The 17,402-nt window shown below is 41.1% G+C and overlaps 2 protein-coding genes across 2 annotated transcripts; one reads left to right on the top strand and one right to left on the bottom strand.

Moving 5' to 3' along the window:
- Window positions 1-98: 98 nt before the first annotated feature.
- On the bottom strand, window positions 99-4,559 carry LOC145464545 (uncharacterized). The gene is made up of 3 exons (XM_081448474.1): window positions 4,174-4,559; window positions 2,335-2,433; window positions 99-338 (listed from the first exon to the last, which is right to left on the bottom strand). The coding sequence occupies exons 1-3, from the start codon at window positions 4,288-4,290 to the stop codon at window positions 231-233; spliced, it is 324 nt and encodes a 107-aa protein (XP_081304600.1). The 5' UTR covers window positions 4,291-4,559; the 3' UTR covers window positions 99-230.
- Window positions 4,560-8,250: 3,691 nt separating this feature from the next.
- On the top strand, window positions 8,251-17,401 carry LOC145464543 (uncharacterized). Its single transcript, XM_081448471.1, has 4 exons — window positions 8,251-8,887; window positions 9,928-10,131; window positions 10,770-15,716; window positions 16,406-17,401. Exons 1-4 carry the CDS (start codon window positions 8,753-8,755, stop codon window positions 16,613-16,615), a joined length of 5,496 nt encoding a protein of 1,831 aa, XP_081304597.1. The 5' UTR covers window positions 8,251-8,752; the 3' UTR covers window positions 16,616-17,401.
- The last annotated feature ends 1 nt before the right edge of the window (window position 17,402 follows it).

The following is a 17,402-nucleotide window of genomic DNA, read 5'->3' as shown; positions in this document are numbered from 1 at the left end:
CACAACCCTCCTCCATCTAAACGGGTTGTCACTGCAACCATTTAAAGGACCAACTAAACAGAACAGTTCCCCTTCGTCATGGATCATTTTGCTATTTAATAAATGGAAGAACTTTCACTTGATTATTTATCTTTATTGAAGCACCAAATATTTTTCAAAAACTTCTTGAAATGAGACGATTAAATCTTTTGGCTTTAGTGTTTGGTCCTCAGAAGGAGGACTCATTAATTTTACGCAAGGTTAGTGATATCTGGTTTCGAACAGCGGTAAAATTTTTGACCGTTGTATTCTTCATATTTGGTGCACTCCAGTCCCGACCTGCAGGGACAAAACGACTTCTGAAAAAAAGAAAAAAATTGCGAGAACAAATTAGTTTTTTTTATTATAGAGCGGTTTTCAATTGTAACAGGAGAGAAACGCTAAAAGGTTTTTAAAACACATTTCGACGTTTCGGCGATGCGTTACACCATTATCAAGTTAAAAAGTGAAAAATATAAGGTGTAATAAGAATGTAAGGTGTAAAAAGAATAAAATAGGATACATACATATAACATTTGCGGGTCCTATGGGTATTAAGGTAGGAAACACAATAAGGAAAAAATTTACGAAAGGTCACGTAAACAGTTTGAGTGAACGGAGTCGGTTTGCGTGTCAAGAGAAGGCTTAATGTCCTTTACGTACAGCATCTTGTAGACTAAGCAATCGAACTTGCTGTTACATTTGCTCAGGACTTTGAAAAGTACTTTGTTTTAATCTTTTAAATAATTATAATGTTTAAAAATTTAATTTGTACATAGTCCTGATATTTGCTAGTGACTCTTCTTAGGTGTCCCCAATTAGCAGCAATGCCAAATCTCATTGACACGTAAATAAAGTTATTATTATTATTATTATTATTATTATTATTATTATTATTATTATCGTCCTCACGTAATGTTTGCTTAGAGTCCTTAGGGCCGAGACCAGACCATGGTCCTGGGGCACTAGGGGATAGCCAGTTTTTAGCTTGATAGCACCCTCCTCAAAATGTGTGCTGTGCCTAGTAAGGAAATCTCATTGACACGTAAATAAAGTTATTATTATTATTATTATTATTATTATTATCATTATCATTATCATTATTATTAAAGGTGGTCAGCCCGATGGCTGAATAAAAGCGTTCACTTATGCGTTGATATGAGTGTCGGGCAGTGAACCCGACATAATTTGCATCATGCAAACCATATTTCAATGTGAGTTAAGCTTTAAACATCGTAATAAAAAGCATTCAAAACAAGGAAAGCTACAGGAAGGGGGGGGGGGGGGTTATATCCGGGCGGGCTTATAACCGGATGTCTGTAGATGGGCTTACAACCGGGGGAGCTTATAAACGACAGTTTACGGTAATGTGTTCTATATCCCTAACAGTTCTGGGCGCCTGCAGATAATAAGCACTTTCTGGGTGTTTTGCTCGGTTGAAAAGCGCCCGTAGGAACTTTGCACGCTGTCCAATACTAAGAACATAATGGACCAGCGGCAATAAAGCATTTACTGCGCCTCATATCTATTTAGTTCTTGGTCCCCTCAGTTACCTTTCTAAGACAGGTTTTTGTAATCAGCCTAAATTCCACGCATTCTTCTTCCGCAAAGTAAAGATGACATAATTTTGTGACGAATGGCGGTCTTCAGAGAGGAAAAACGTAATAAGCATGCGCAAGTTTTGGCCGCGTGCCAGGTTCCAAGTTTGAAATAAAAATGGCGGGAATTTCGCCGATCGGTAAGAAAAAAACCTTACGAACTTTACATTCTTTTCCAATTTTCCCGGTAAGAAGCAACATTTTAAAGTCACTAATGAAAAGCTGGTGTACTGTTGTTGCGGGAATCAATTGTTTTCGAACAAAATTAACCTAAAGAAGGTTTCCGAACCCTTTATTTCCCCGCGGTATACAAGATATTTCGGTGTGAAGACGGTTTTTTCCACAGACACTCTTTACGTATTGCATCCATATAAGCACACCCCTGAATATATAAGTAAGGGAGCCTCTCAGCAGGCAGGGGGAGCCTTGTTTTCTTAACAGTGAAATGCCGAAAAAATTAATGCTTGCCCAAACATAAATAAATCAACCGAACGACATCCTCGCGTACCTTATTAGCAGTCTGCCATTCTTTCCATCACTGCAGCCTGCACTATTACCTATGCCCGCAAGTAAGGCTAGGGATGCGCAGAAAGCTGCGAAGTACGTTTTTCTGTTCTGAACTGGCGATTCTGAACTCACTCGTTCCTAGGCTCGCTAAAAATAGAATACCTTGAGACCCCACCGCTACAAAAATATAAAACAAGGAATATTTGTGTACCTCTTTCGAACACGGCTCGCCTTCATCTGGTTTTTTAAAGCACGACTTTGTCCAAAAACAGCAACCATCCTCGCCACAGTCGTTGTTGGAATTACAAGTCTAACAAAAGGTGAAAACGGAAATAGTCAAGGAGTATCCTCAAATTTAGCAGTCAGTTTCACTTCACTGTGTAGACCTGGATTTTCAAACCATAGCGGTTTGCACGAGAATGATTTGCTCGTCACAATTCGATAACAATCATCAGACACTTACTGCCAGGCTTACTGGCCTTCTGGTTTGTCAATTTTCACGAGCCATAATCGCGTGAGTCTGGCAAATTCAATAGCTTAGTTGCCGACAAGAGAGGCTGAAGAGTAAGAGAGTTAATCCCTCATACAGGCCTTATTCCCAATCTTATCTCTCTAAAGTAATTTTTAGATCACCCCGGATTTTAGAAATCCCAAGAGAGCCTGGAAAAAGCCAATCCTGTGACGCGAATTTTGCTAACGTGGACAGTCCAAGCACCTTACCGCGCATCCTCCATGAAAACATCCACGCAACGCTCGCGCTAACGTAATCCACAGAAGAACTGGGTAACATGTGTAAAAATAATGTGAGAGGGATTACCTTGGGAATAAGGCCTATACAGGGGATTCTCTCTTGACCCGGTAGGTTGAGTTTGTTGTTGGTTCTCGCTTCAGCCCCGAGGGTTTTTCTCCAGGTTCTCCAGTTTTCCTTCCTCCACTAAGGCTGACGTGGCCTTTTCTCTACATATTGTAATTTATTTATTTATTTATTTATTTATATTTTTTAATTTAAATTATTCATTTTCATCATCTCGCTGCACTTCTTCCTACGTATGCGTTTAATCAGATTTATGGAGGAAACTGGCTGATTGAGGCCAAATCACGATGGGCGAATCATAACAATGAAATGAGTCACGCTTTTAAAACATGGGTCTATCCACGCAGTGCATTGAAATCGGCTTAGGTAAGCAAACTGGGAAGTAAGGAAACCAGAAGCCGATCGGCTTTCTCTATCCAAGTAGCCCGGTGGTTCACTGGTATATATTTTAACGTTTCTACCGAAGAGGCAGCGTGGCCGAGTGATTAGGGCGCCAGACTTGAGATACGGGGATCGCGAGTCCAAGTCCCGCTCTGACCACTGAACCGGAGTTGTTTCTCGGTAGACCTTAATTCAACTCCTCGGTCATGTCTGTAAATAACCAACTGGTCTGCCTCTCGCTAGTGGGGATTTTTAAGCCTATTATGTTTAGTTGATGTATTTGTTTCCTTTAGTTTAAATGGCAAACCTGTTAACTAGGTACGGGTAGCTAAGCGCATTGACCACTTATAACATTTGAATAAATATTACTGAACCGACAATTCCTGAAGGTAGTGGATTCAACTGCCTTTCGTTAAATCGAAGCCTCAATGTTTTCTAGCCAGAATCGACGAGAAGACAATTTGGAAAGTGTATGAATGAACGGCAATTTTCAAGCGTTACACAGTGTGAAGTTTCTAAGGAATTCAATCCTTGCCCCGGCCCACGACTGTCTAAACCTGATTCTGTTAATTTCAGTTAACGTTGCAGCACTATGAGACAATATTTAGAAGAACAAGAACAAGGATAGTTCAGGGTTAAACAAACTGACTATCCCTATCTTAATTTGCTTTTGAAATAACGCAGAATGATTCTGGCAAGATTTGCGCACTTACGGCAAAAAATACGACCAAATATAGGTACTCTTACAATTGTCACCAATTATATGGAAAGCACTCTTAACCAAGAACTGAATATAAAGTATTTCCTTTCACTCGTCTGTTTAACGCAAAGCAAGAAAAACGAATTGGCACAAACCTTACTGACTTCACTCAGATCTAGTGGAAGATTCTCTTTATCATTTTTCCAGTTAGAAAGTTTCCGGCCGTCTGCTAAGAGAAAACTCACCAGAAGAACGAAGACGAAGCACTTCATGTTGACTTCAGTTAGATGGGCACCTTTAGAAACGTACAACCCAACACCAGCGAGTCAAAAAAAATCTCTAGTGAACTGACAGCCGTTTTGATAATAACAGATTTGCTTTCTAATAAAAGTGCCTCCCGAAAACTAAATATTTAGTGCGCTCCTCGGACAGTTATGGAAGTATTGTGTAATGGAAAGATTTCTTGTCGTTTAAAAACTGACAACCTGGACGGAAATTAGCGAAAATTAGGATTTTAAAATTGAACAGCTGATTCTTCGCCGTTGATAACATATCTTTTAGTTATGCAAATGTCTGGAGATTCGACTGCTCTCCGCAAAATTTTTCATTATATTAGATAAATACGTTTGATGTGTTCCTCTATGTCAGTCGTGCCACAACTGAAGTTTATTTCCAAGAGTGATGAAGATCTAGGTTCTCCTTACAGCAATAATGTATTTCCAAACTTGTATTGACGCACGACCGAGTTCTCAGAGGTAGTTTTAGTAAAAATGTATGACTATGTGTTAGGAGAATCGAGACTACAAGAATCAATAGCTCTCACTACATGACAGGGGGGTATTAATCTTGGTGTGACATATTTGCATAGTTCGATAGTTTGTTGGTATATATTAATTAAACAACAAAAAATCAAATTTACTTTTTGTTTGCTGGTGGCAAGCACGGTAACAGCTTGGTTTCCTGTGACGACCCACAGTTTACACAGTAGAGAATTTTTATTTTCTCAATTCAAAGGTACAGTGACATAATTGACCAAAAAAGCCGAGGTAAAGAGCGTGTGTAGAGCAACTAAAACGAGAATTATGGAACAGACCCGCGAATTGTCAATGTAAGCGTGCGCTCTTAAACGTGAAGTGTGAAAAGGGAAGCGAAAAGGGCGCGTCGACGTCATGTGTTTTGTGTTTAGCGCTTCATCAATTTCACCCTTGAGCTCAAGCGACTGCCCAAAATGTACAGCACTTCTAGAATTTCGCACCAGTTCCAAAGCTATAAGAAATGTTTGCTAAGCCTGAATTTATATAGTTACAATCAATTTATGACTTTTTCACGGTTACAAAGAAAACGCTAAGAATTTGCGCGCCCCTGAAAACGGTTCGACTGAAAACTGTTAAGTTCAAATTCCTGTGGCATAGCTTGTCACCTTTTAAAAAACATCCAATAGCAAGAAACTTTAATTTGATTATGGATATGCATATGAGAATCAACTATAGACTGCTTTACGATGAAGATAACTGACGGCCAGGAAATGAGATCTACGTACATACAGGTGAATTTGAAGAAATATTGCACGTCACAAATGTAATACTAAACCTCAAAACGTAACCAACGTAAATTGACAATGTTGAAACTGATGATGAACTTACTTCACTCTTATGTACATAAACCAACAAACTGACGGCTGAATTTCCGACTGTTGTCAGAGAAATGAAAATTGTTTAAAAACAAAATAAACATTTTAACAACCACTATCAAAGCAAGCAGGCCTCTAATGTTCAACTGTTCCAGAAAAAAAGTGCTTTTGGCACTTTTCTTTTAACTTTTGTTCTTGGTGAGTATTTTAAATTGGTCCCTAAGTGCTAGAACGATTTATAACGACTCGTGAAGGTTTGAGTTCCGATCCCGTCGAAGTCCTGATGCTTTTTTTTTTCTTTTCAAGTTCTCAAGAGTACAAACTGCAGTTGAAACTGTCATCAACTGCGCTTTTGTCATTACCCTTTCGTTCTTTTCACAGCATTTCCCATACTATGCACCAAATTTCGATTGTAAGGCTTAAGCAGTCTTGAAGATCTTGGTAAGAGCATATGGTTGTCATGGGCTTATGTAGTGAACCCATACGATTTCAAAAGCGTAATTTAAGGCCGGTTTTCACTACGACATAATTAACCACAAGTACAAGCACGAGCATAAGGGTAGTGAGGACGCGCCCCCGGGGGGTCCTCCCTTATATGGGCTATATAGGTATCTGTGGCCCGAAAGGGTGGGGTTTTCAGCCGTTTCAGTCATAAACAGGGTATCGATTTTGGCCATTTTGGTCATAAACAGGAAAAAGGTTGTGCAATTTAGTCTTGAACTGCGTATATTTCAGTTTTTAAGAAGCTACTTTTTCTTTCAGAAAAATCGGGTAGGGAAAATTGCAGATTTTGGTCACAAATAGGGTAAGGGTTTTATGAAGCGGGCCGCACACCCCCACCCAATTTTTCTGGGAGTACCCCCTGGGGGACGCGCACAAGGTGGGTGTACGCACAAGCACACGCTTATTCTTGTGCTGTTGTCCTCCTCATTGCTGTTATCCTTGTGCTTGTGCTTATACAATCGAACTTCCCGTAAGCGACCACCCAAAATGTCAAGCATAGGTGGTCGCTTATCAGAGCTTATACCATATCGAGTCAAAATGTTGCCTCAGTAGCATATGAAAACTGCAGAGACTTACCCCTTGTTTTAATGTTTTATTCATGTGAAAAGTCAGTACTTCCCCTTGGGAAATTTCCGTCTCTTTTACTACCCACTATTAAGATAATGTTACAACACTTTATTATCCAATTCCCGCTCTATTATCTGTCAAGTGGTCGCTTACGGGAGGTTATAAACAGGAGAAAAGTTCAAACTTTTAGCTCTAAAAGCGATCCCGTCGCTTACGAGAGGGGGTGGCTTAAAAGAGATTCCAAATATAGCGATTTGACTTGGAAACCTTTGGTATTTTGGAAAACTGGTCGCTGAGGAGAAGTGTTCGCTTACGAGAGAAAAGGCGTTACCGTAGCGGCTTAGCAGCGCTTTAGTGCGCCTGCGTATGTTTCGTTTCTTATGCTTATGGAGACATTGCGGGGAATGATGCACGAAAACCCCGGGGGGACCCTCGTATAAAAAGGACCGGAGGGTGCTCGTCGTACCTTTTAGTGGTTAACATGAGCGATCTTGGTTCCTCTTAGGGCTTCTTTTCAAATTTTCCGACGAGCACCCCCGTCCTCCTAATATGGGAGTCCCCCAACCCCGAGTGAATCACTTAAACTAAGAGCACTGGTAATGATGGGTAGTAGGCTCATGGGTGTTTACAAGAGGGGACGTAATGCAAGGAGCAAATGTCAGGGGCACCCAACCGATCGTTTCGGTAAATTATCTGTTCGGAAGGCCTTTAATCCCCTCTGATTTTCTTAAGAGAATTATCACCTCGAATTTTCCTGATATGAGAAATTTAATAACTGTTGTTTTCGGATTGTTAAAAATGTCGTTTTGGGTACTGAAAAAAGGTCAGCTATCATTTTCGGAAAGGCGATAAGACCTAAGGTTTTCGGAAAATGGACAAAAAAGCCCTAATAAATTCGAGAATACTCAAGTTCCCCTAGAATTACCGAACAGATAAATTTTTTTTACCGCAACCTAAAGTTAACCTACAGAGCTTTAAAAGTACTTCAGATAGCCTAAAACATCGTTTAAAAGCATTCGAGAGAAAACGGTCGTTGGGTGCCCCTGAAATGTAGGCAAGTAATTAGGGAAACCTTGTCCCCAGGGCTCTGTTCCCTTCCCTGGAGAAGACATTGAGAGATTCTGTGACTGGTTTTAAAGTTTCAGTCATTTCACACTGCCCAGAGAAGTGCGAGCAAAGAGTATTGCTATAAATATACGCGGACGTTGTGACAGCCTTGCAGTGGTCTTTGACTTCTCATCGTTTTACTTTTCAAGTTTGGCTGATTAGATCTCCTGTGAGATCCAACGTTCAATCAAGCAGGATCTTTGTTCACGGTTTTTGCAGTTTGTTTGTTTTGTCAAGCGGTTGTCAGGCAAGGAACAACGGTATTAAAACAGCATTATAAGACTCAAAGTCGATAGAAACCGAGAGAGGGTAGCCTATAAAATTCTCCTAACACAAAACCAGTGCTTATCCAATAAAAATAATAATACTGGTAAAAAATACATATACATTTGTTAGCTTTTAATTTCTGCCCGGGTTTCGGGCATAAAACCATGTGCGTACACACTGAAAACGCTTGAACGGCATCTTCGTGTTTCCGAAAACAACGAGCATTTGTATTTCCGATAGAACGAAAGTGCGAGGACTCAATACAGCCTGAAATACAGGCATAACTTTCCGTTGGGTGACCTTGTCCCCGAATCATGCCACCGGCTAGTCTAAAACTGGTCAAAACTGATTTTTTTTTTGTCTTCCCAGACATAAAGGTGACGATCATAAACATATTATTCATCCGACACCCTTGATTTGACATTTGAGAGATTTGAATACCAACAGATTATCGGCATCCCGTGCGTGAATATTTAATTAGGTGTTCAATTGACTTGACAACAGACTCGCGTCCTTGCCGCTTAAGTTGATATTCCTCTAGACTCTTTCACAGAGAGCGATTGAACAGAACTAGGTAGTGTCTTGCCGTCCACTTTGAAGGATTCTGAGCCAGTTTTAGAGTCTAGAGTGAGTATTGTTAACTTCAAAAGTGTAAAGAAATGTTCGGGAAACCTCGATCGTCTATTCCCGTGCCCGGTAGAACTAGCATTCCTGTGAAAAGAACAGCACAAGGGACCACAAATGGGAGATCAACGCCGGCCAGCGCGAATTCTAGTATTCCTGGAGCCTCTAAGGTGAGTGGAAAGTTATTTGAAGCACCAGGCTTTGATTTATGGAAACGTTTTTCGAGTGTCTTGTTTGAAATATTATATTGTAGATCGAGTATCGTCACACGAAACGAAGCTAAAGAGCACTTGACAACAGACGAACGGTAAACTAAGTAAACATACAAGATGCTCTTGAAAGCAGATGGTAGTCGACACTGCTGAAACTATTACAGTACTAAAGCTATTCGCGTTTTCTAGTTTTCGGAATCTGAGTCACTTCGACAGTGTTCACTGGAACACGATAAAACGTCGTAAACGCATTTTAGTTTTATGTCGTGACGATAAGCGGACATCATGAACAAACAATCAGTGTTGCAAGGAACTTTCTTGTTTGCATTAATCCAGTAGTTTGCCTGGGGAACAAAGCAGCAAGTTATGTAGAGCTCGTTTTTAAAATAATTCTTCCTCGCAATAAATGTTTATGGTTTGCTAAATTTGTAAGATAAACAGATATTATTAAGAATTAATCATTATGTATAAACATTTTCGAACTGCTCTTTTGGGATTTAAGACAATGTAAAGACGATCTTTCTCTTACCCTCCATAAGACCGTGTGGATCAAAAGTTCTGATCAAAGACGTAAGACAGTAAGAAAAATTATTTCACGTGAACTGAAAGGAAACCAAACCAGCTCGAACTTGTTTATCACTAACTACATAGTCACGCAACATACATATGACCTACCTGTTTGGTTTGCATGTACTTGATATTTTTTTAAAGGGGCTATACGATTCCTTTAATCGATTTTACAAGCTGGAAGATTTCTTTAGTTGCTTTTACGAATAATACATTAATTTCTCAAATTAATGTCTATTTACATACGACCACAAACTTTGGTCACGCAAGGCTCGTAAGTAACAGCTCTAGATAAATTGTCAAACCCTTTGAATTTTGATGTAAACAATGTGCAAGGCTAGCTGATGTCATACGCCTTGCTCTCCATTTCTGGGCTGATGTTCAAATAAATATTAACCTGACAAAGTTATCAATGACTGAATTTGTGACAGGCAAGCAGAAATTCTGTGTCGGATCTCCCAAAAGACGCCAAACTACTCAGTGAGATGGTATTAAACCTGCAGAAGCAAGTTCAGGAGAAGGACGATGCGCTAATGGACATCAGTGACAAGCTGTCACGAAAGTCGGAAGAATGTGAAAGCTTGGTGGAAGAGCGCGACATGATGAGGAGTAAAAGTTCCTTTGACTTGCAACAGGTAGGGAGTTCAGTTCTAAGCACTTCTGTCGGTATTTTCTCTATTAAGCTTCCTTTTTGCAATATAAAAATGTAGGATTAATGGCACAGGACGAAGCAACACCCATGCCTATCACACGCTCACATTGAGAGACACAGCTACCTGCAAGCTGCAGGTCGCATTTGTGAACAAAAATTCAAAAGTTCGGACAGGCCTGCACGACTCCTGTTGTACGCAAATGTGTGTTCTTTGCCCTTAGAGTTTTGATCGGACGAGTATATCTTTGAGCGATGTACCTCTTTTGTAAGAGATCATGGGAGGTTCTTTGTATATCTCTCGCAGCAAAGGCTGATTCAAAAGTTGTGACAGGCCTGCACGACTCCTGTTGTACGCAAATGTGTATCCTTTACCTTTAGAGTTTTGATCAGGTTAGATCTTTGTTTATAAACGATAGAAAACACTCTTTTACTGCTTCTCCCACGTAGAAATCTGTAACATAAAGAATGTATAGGAACTCCGTATGTCAATGCCTTAAAACACTGAGATTGTTTCGGAACAATCAAGAACTGCAGAAAAGACTGGCCTACGGCTCGTGCATTTTACGTTTCTGTTGTATCCGTCTTACGTGACTTTCAAGGCCTTTGCCAATCCTTTGCTAGGTTACTGAGGATCAAGACGCTCTTCAAGAAACGCTCAAGAAGAAGGACAGGTACATACAAGAAATAGAGAGGCGACACAATGAGGAAGCTATGGAACTCAAAAGAGAGCTTGAAGAACTAAGCAACGAACATGAAATCGAGTTAGAAATGCTAAAGAAGGAAATGGAAGACCTAAAGCTGAGGGAGGAGCGCTGGAAGCGAGTCGCCGAGCTAAAAAAAGACTCTGACTACGACTCGAGTGACGTAGGATCACGTGATCATTCGCCTGAAATCGAGGCTCTTAAGGAGCAAATGGCCTCGCTACAGAGTAATTACGAAGATGAGATCATAGTGCTCAAAGAAAAACTTCAAAGCGAGATTGTCAAAGCAAGCGAGGCAGCCGACAAGGTGGAGCAACAAGAGTTTGAGCTTCAGGAAAATTTAAGCGAGCTGAAAAGCGCATTTGAAAGCGAGAAAAACGCGCTTTTGACGGAGCATCAAACTGAGATGGACGAGTTGAGACGATCGTACGATGAAAAGACAAGGGGAATAGAAACTGGTACACATTCTTCCATGGACGTTTCTGAAAGGGAGCAGTACGAAAACCAGATTTACCAGTTACAAGATCAGGTTACAAACTTGACCAATCAACTTGAAGCGAACGAGGCTCAAATGGCGCAGGACATCCTGATCATGAAAAGCGAGTTTGAAGCGCAGTTGGACGGGTCAAGGAGTGGGTTTGAAAGCGAAAAACAACGACTCAAGAGCATGATAACGGAACTAAAAAATCAAGCTGAGGACACCAACGCCAAGCATTCCAAAGATATTGAACAAATGGAGGAGGCGTTCAGAAGAGAAAAAGAAGAAATCCGTAATGCATCGCACGTTAATGAGGATGAGAACGATGAAGCAATGCGAAGAAAAATCGAAGAATACGAGAATGAAATAAAGGAGTTGAAGGAAAGTCTCCAAAATGAACGACTTGAGTTTGTTGAGGCGCGCGAGTCGTTGGAAAGTATGATTGCAGAGCAGGAGAAGGAATTTGAAGGAAAGGAAGAGAAACTTCGCGCAGAGCTCAATGAAGAACATCAAATGAAGGTGGACAAAGTAGTCTCGGATTATGAACAACGCCTACAGGAAGCAGAGAGAAGCTATCTAGAAGGGAAAGACGTTGATGGGAATCGTGATCGAACAAACGAAGAACTTCAATTAGAGATTAAATCAATGAAGAGGTTGCACGAACGAGAACTTGAGCGGCTTCACGAGAACTTGGAAACTCAGCAAGCAGAGAACGAAAATCTTAAAACCGAGTTCGACTTGGTGGTGACGGATCTTTCCAGCGAGCTAGAAAGCAATAAGAAACCAGGCAAGCCTCCCATGAAAAGAAGAGAGTCTCTTGTTCTCAAGGAGCAGATTGAAAGGTTGAAGGGAACTCAAGACGAGGAAATTCGGTTGCTGGTAGAGGATGTAGTTTCGTATAAACAAAAAGTCGCAGAGCTGGAAAGTGAAGTGCAGAGGTTGAGAAGCGCGGATGAGAAAAAATCCGAAGCTGACATTGATTTACAAACAAAAACACCCGAACCTGAGTATGAATTAGAAGTTATGAGAGGGAAGAACAGCAATAACGAATTAGAGCTTCAAGAGTACAAAGCAAAAGTTTCAGATCTTGAGAAGCAGTTGGAACTAAGAGGAAGCGAGCAAGAACATGTTGAGGAACAAGATGAGAACAAGATTTCAGACCTTGAAAATCAGCTTGACGTCTTGAAGAAGGACCAGGCTAATTCCGAAGCTAAAGTGGAACAGTACAAAGTCACTATTGAAACTCTACGGAAAGACGTGGAAGCTGTTAACGACGAGAAACATAGGCTAGATTCCGAAGTACAAAATAACGAAGAACAGATTAAAAATCTTACTGACAAGTTAAAAACTACTGAAGCGAAGTTCAGTGAAGAAGTTCAGAGCATGCAAGGAAAGATAGCGAATCTGCAAGCTGAAAAACAGGATATAAGCAAAACATTGGAGAAACAGTCTGGAGAGAGTGAAAGCAAAATCGAAGAGCTTACGAAAAAACTCGAGCAGGTTGAAAATGAAAGTAAGAATTCCATTGACGCACACAGGGAGAAGTCAGAAGAGGTCATTTTAGGACTCCATGAAAAAATCGAAGTACTTACAGAAGACTACACGAAGGTCAGGAAAGAAAAAGATTTGCTTCAGCAAGAGTTACAAGACCTTGGACTAGGTGCCATCGAAGGCGAAGATGGAAAAATAGCGCAATACCAACAAGAAATAGAAAAACTATCGGTGAAGATTGAAAGTCTGGAGAATTATCGAAAACAGTCGGAAATTGAAAAACAAGATCTTCAAGAAGAAATCGAGAATCTTCGTTACCCTCAAAATGTCGAGCCAGTGATTTCTTTAGCTGCAGTCGATGAAACCTTTTTGCCAAATCCGGCTGGCTTGGGTCTGGAATACGAGCAACAGATGAAGGGGCTTGCGGGAGATTATGAAGAAAAAATCGAGAAGCTGGAAAGAGAGCTCGAGGAAGAGAGAAGCAAGTCAGCGGCAAAAACGAGACGAATCGAGTCGGTTAATTTGGAAATTGAAGCCTTGCGTCAAAATCTTGAGCAAGAGAGACATTCCGTAAATAATTCGCAAGAGCGCATTATTAAAATGCAGGAAAAACATGACGAAGACTTAAAGAACTTAAAAGATCAAATAGCTTTGAATGCGAAGAATGGTGAAACTACATTTTCCTCGAATGAAGAAGCTGCGAAGGAGCAGTTTTTGAAGACAATTAAAACTCTTGAGGCTGATCTGGAAACGGCTCTTCAAGCTAACAGGGAGCAGGTGGAATATATCACCGAGTTGAAAACACATCTTGAGGTAGCGCGTCATACAAATGTAACACAGGAGGGAGAAGTCACTAAGCTCAGTAAAGAGCTTGCAGAGTTTCAACAACAACAGAAAGCGCACGAGGCAAGCATCACTGCAGAGCAACTTATAACGAGCGAAGGGCACGCTAAACTAGTCGGGAATCTTAAAGCTGATTTAGAAGCGGAGCGCAAATTGAACCAAACACAACGAAACGAGATAAACAGGCTTGAACGGGAACTGGAGACCTTTCAACAACAACAAATAGCGCACGAAGCGAATCTAACGGCAGAGCAATTGAGAGTAAGCGAAGGACACGCTAAGGAGGTAACAGAACTTAAAGCAGATTTGGAGAGAGCGCAAAAATTGAACAAAACACAGCAAGAAGAAATAAGCGAGCTTAAACAGGAGCTAGAAGAGTTTCAACAACAGCAAATTGCACATGAAGCTAATCTAACAGCGGAACAGCTTAAAATAAGTGAGTCACAAAAAACGCAAAAGCAAGAACTCAAGAGGAAAACGAAAGAAATCACAGCTCTCAAGTCCGAGTTAGAAGACGCGCAGCAAACGAATAGGAAACAATGTGATGAACTCGCAAGGGTTAAAAGCGAGGTTGATGAACTCAAAAACTCTCGAAAACGCTTCGAAGAGGATTTTCTCGTCGAAAAGTTTAAGGCAGACGAAGCGAGTGAACGGAAGATTAAAGCCTTAGAAGAAGAGGTGAGACGAAAGGTAGAGGAAATGTCCAAGCTATTCACCGTGCTTGACACAGAGCAGAAAGGGCGAGAGAGAGTTTTAATGGAAACAGAGAAACATTTAACGCATATGCACCAAGCTGAACAGGAGAAAATTAACTCGGAGAGAATCATCGCAGAGCTTAAGAATCAAAATCAAGCGCTACGAAGCGAGCTGAGCAAAGAAAAAGAGCAATTTGCAGCGTTTGTTTCGCAGAGCAAGAAAGCGCAATCTGAAGAGCACGAGGAAGTCGAGAAGCTTAGTAGATCATTAACCGAGTCTGAGATGGACAAAGGAAAGCTCACGGACGAGATGGAGACGTGCAAGGAAGAACTAAACAAAATGGAGGAAAAATACGGCAAGCTGAAGGAAAAGTTTGTAGCTCTGAAACAAAAGCGGAAGGAAGAAAAGGAAAAATATGACGAAATTCTATTAACGCCAAGGTTCGAAATGGGATTGCAAACAAGTCTTCTGGAACCCGAGGATCTAAATCAAACTAAAGAACAGCTTTCGACGTCCATTCGAGAGCAAGGCCGTCTTGAAGACGAGTTAGAGTCTCTTCAACGAGATACTTACAAGAAGAAAAGTGAAATTCAAGCTCTGAAAAGAGCCAACGAGGTATTGAGAAAGCAAAATCAAGTTCTTTACCTCGAGACAGAGAGCCTAAGGAGGTCTGGACACAGAGATGACATCGATGTTTCCGAAATCGAGAGACAAAACGAACAGTTAATGAAAGAGAAAGATAATCTAGAGATAGAAAATCGCTATCTCAAAGAGGCTTTGATCGAGAGAGAAAAACAGGATGAAGAAGGCAAAGAAAGGGACAGTTTATCAGATGACTTACCAGAAACAGAGCTTCGAGATTTAAAGGAAAAGCAAGCAAGAATTGAGCAAGAAAATTTTAAGTTACACGAAGAGAATGAATTCTTGTTAAAGCAAGGTAAACGTCTCCAATTCCAAGTCGATCAACTTGAAGACGAAGTTCAAAGGCTAAAACGTCAAACTCCTCTGACGTCAACACCTAAAGTGGAGGCTCAGTCTCAGCCTTTCGTCGACGAGCTAATCCGCAGAGAATCTGGGACCCAGCTCAACGTGGAGTCGTTACCGGGCTCATTCGGAGGAGCCCCACTCAACAGTTCCCTCGAAGCCCAACGATTCGCAGAAGAAAATCAACGAATAAAAGAGCAGATTGCCGTGTTGCAAGGACGGCTAAGACAAAAAGAGAACGAACTGCAAAACACAAATGTCTCACAGACAGGTGAAATGGAGGATTTAGCGAACGAGAGGCAAGTGCTGCTCGCGCAAATCGACTCAATGAAGGAAGCGCTGGAGAAAGACGCGGAGAAAGGACACAGCCAAAAGGTAAATAATTTAACATACTGTATAGCACATTTTGGTGGACAAAGCGCGAGTGTTGTATAGTGGAAAGCGGGCGCCACGCGCTTCTCACACGCGCGACGCCTCTCAGGCGGGCGACCCCTCTCACGCGCACCACACCCGGCGTAAGAAAAAGACGTGCGCGGGAGAGGCTGCTCCCATCCCGTTTTAGCAGTGCTTCTTCCCTTGTTCTGAAGTCTGCCCTTATTCTGTAGCCCCTTTCCTGCGTCAAGTGTTCAACTCATTATACCAAGTCTAAGTCATGTCCCCCCCTCGCCGCCCCTTTCTTCTTCCCAATAAAGATGGTTATTAACCCCAATCGACACAATGGGAAGCATCTATTTCACTGACGCTTGCTGGTTTATGCTTTGAATAAAGTTAAAAAGTATACGTTTGAAACGAAACTACCTCCGAGATCCGCTGGTAGCTCCCTACTGGTCAAGACCTTATTCAAATGTAGAGTAACAGTAACAGTGGCTACGAGGAACAGTGAAACTCTTTCTTCCTTAGCAAGAAAAAGTAGCAGAATGCGGGTCTTCTCGCGTTGTAGTTCACGTTTTTTATGTTTTTTCTTATCCGGAATTCCTTTCAAAAACAGCATTAGTCTTCTGAGTGTGTAGAAGCATAAACAAACCACGGTATTTATATTGGTTTTATTAATATATATTTTGCAGATTACCGACTGGGATGCTAACAAGAGGGCCGACACTGAAAAAGAAAACTTAGTTTCACCAACTCCTTTTACTCAAAGAACAGGACAAGCCCCTTTTACCGGATTCGCCGTGTCTAATCTTCAAAGCTTTGAATTTGATGTGGAGAACTACCTTGGATCGGCCTACTGGGAAGCGACCAAGTTTCTTGACAGATTACAGCAAGTCAGCTAAGACATGCAGAATGACAACGTTCAGGTTTAGAATAGTTATACATACACTTCAATTAATTATTTTCCTTCTTTCCCAACCCGCGCTTATTTTCCTTACCTCGACCCTTAAATTAGCGTACAGGCTGTCTCATCTGAGTTTCATGCACAAACAAACGTTCTTAGGAGAATTTTGCAACGCATGTAGGTTTTAGTCAGCACTAGCTTTTAGCTTGAATTTGTTGTCGAACAGTAGAGAGAACTGAAAACAGATGATAAGATAGTGTAAACACTGTAAAGATTGATCTTTCTTTAAACCTTAGGCATAACAGCCTCCTTCACAAGTACTCTCTTGTATAACTCGTCACACGATCTTTCCTCTATAACGTTTAACACGGGGAAAAACTGCGTGAACAGAACAGGTGGTTTAGCGGGGTAGATCGCAAAGCGCGAGACCAAAAATAAATGTTTTTCATTGCTTCTTTCTCGTGCACCGCGCTCGTGACGTGTTTCGGGCTCCACGCTCATGTTTCGCGCTCTGTTCTGCAGGGCTAAGCCAGAAGGGACGTTTCTAAGGATTAGAAGTCTCAACCTCGTTTTTAGGGCGAGCCCTCTTGATCCTCATCCCGGCTTACATTTCTTGACCAAAAACCAGCTTCTTCTAAACTGATAACATAAACAGCTGTTCTGTGCAAGTTCTCCTTCCTCATTTCCCAGTTTTAATTTCAAATATTATTTCAGAGAGACAGTTTATTTTTTTAATATATATTTTGATACGAAAATTTGCAAAATAAAAATTACTTTCATACGAG

Source organism: Orbicella franksi, chromosome 12, assembly GCF_964199315.1.
Source record: "Orbicella franksi chromosome 12, jaOrbFran1.1, whole genome shotgun sequence".
In the NCBI taxonomy this organism is placed as follows: domain Eukaryota; kingdom Metazoa; phylum Cnidaria; class Anthozoa; order Scleractinia; family Merulinidae; genus Orbicella; species Orbicella franksi.
The sequence above is the reverse complement of the archived record's forward strand: the minus strand, read 5'-3'. Positions and strand labels throughout refer to the sequence as shown.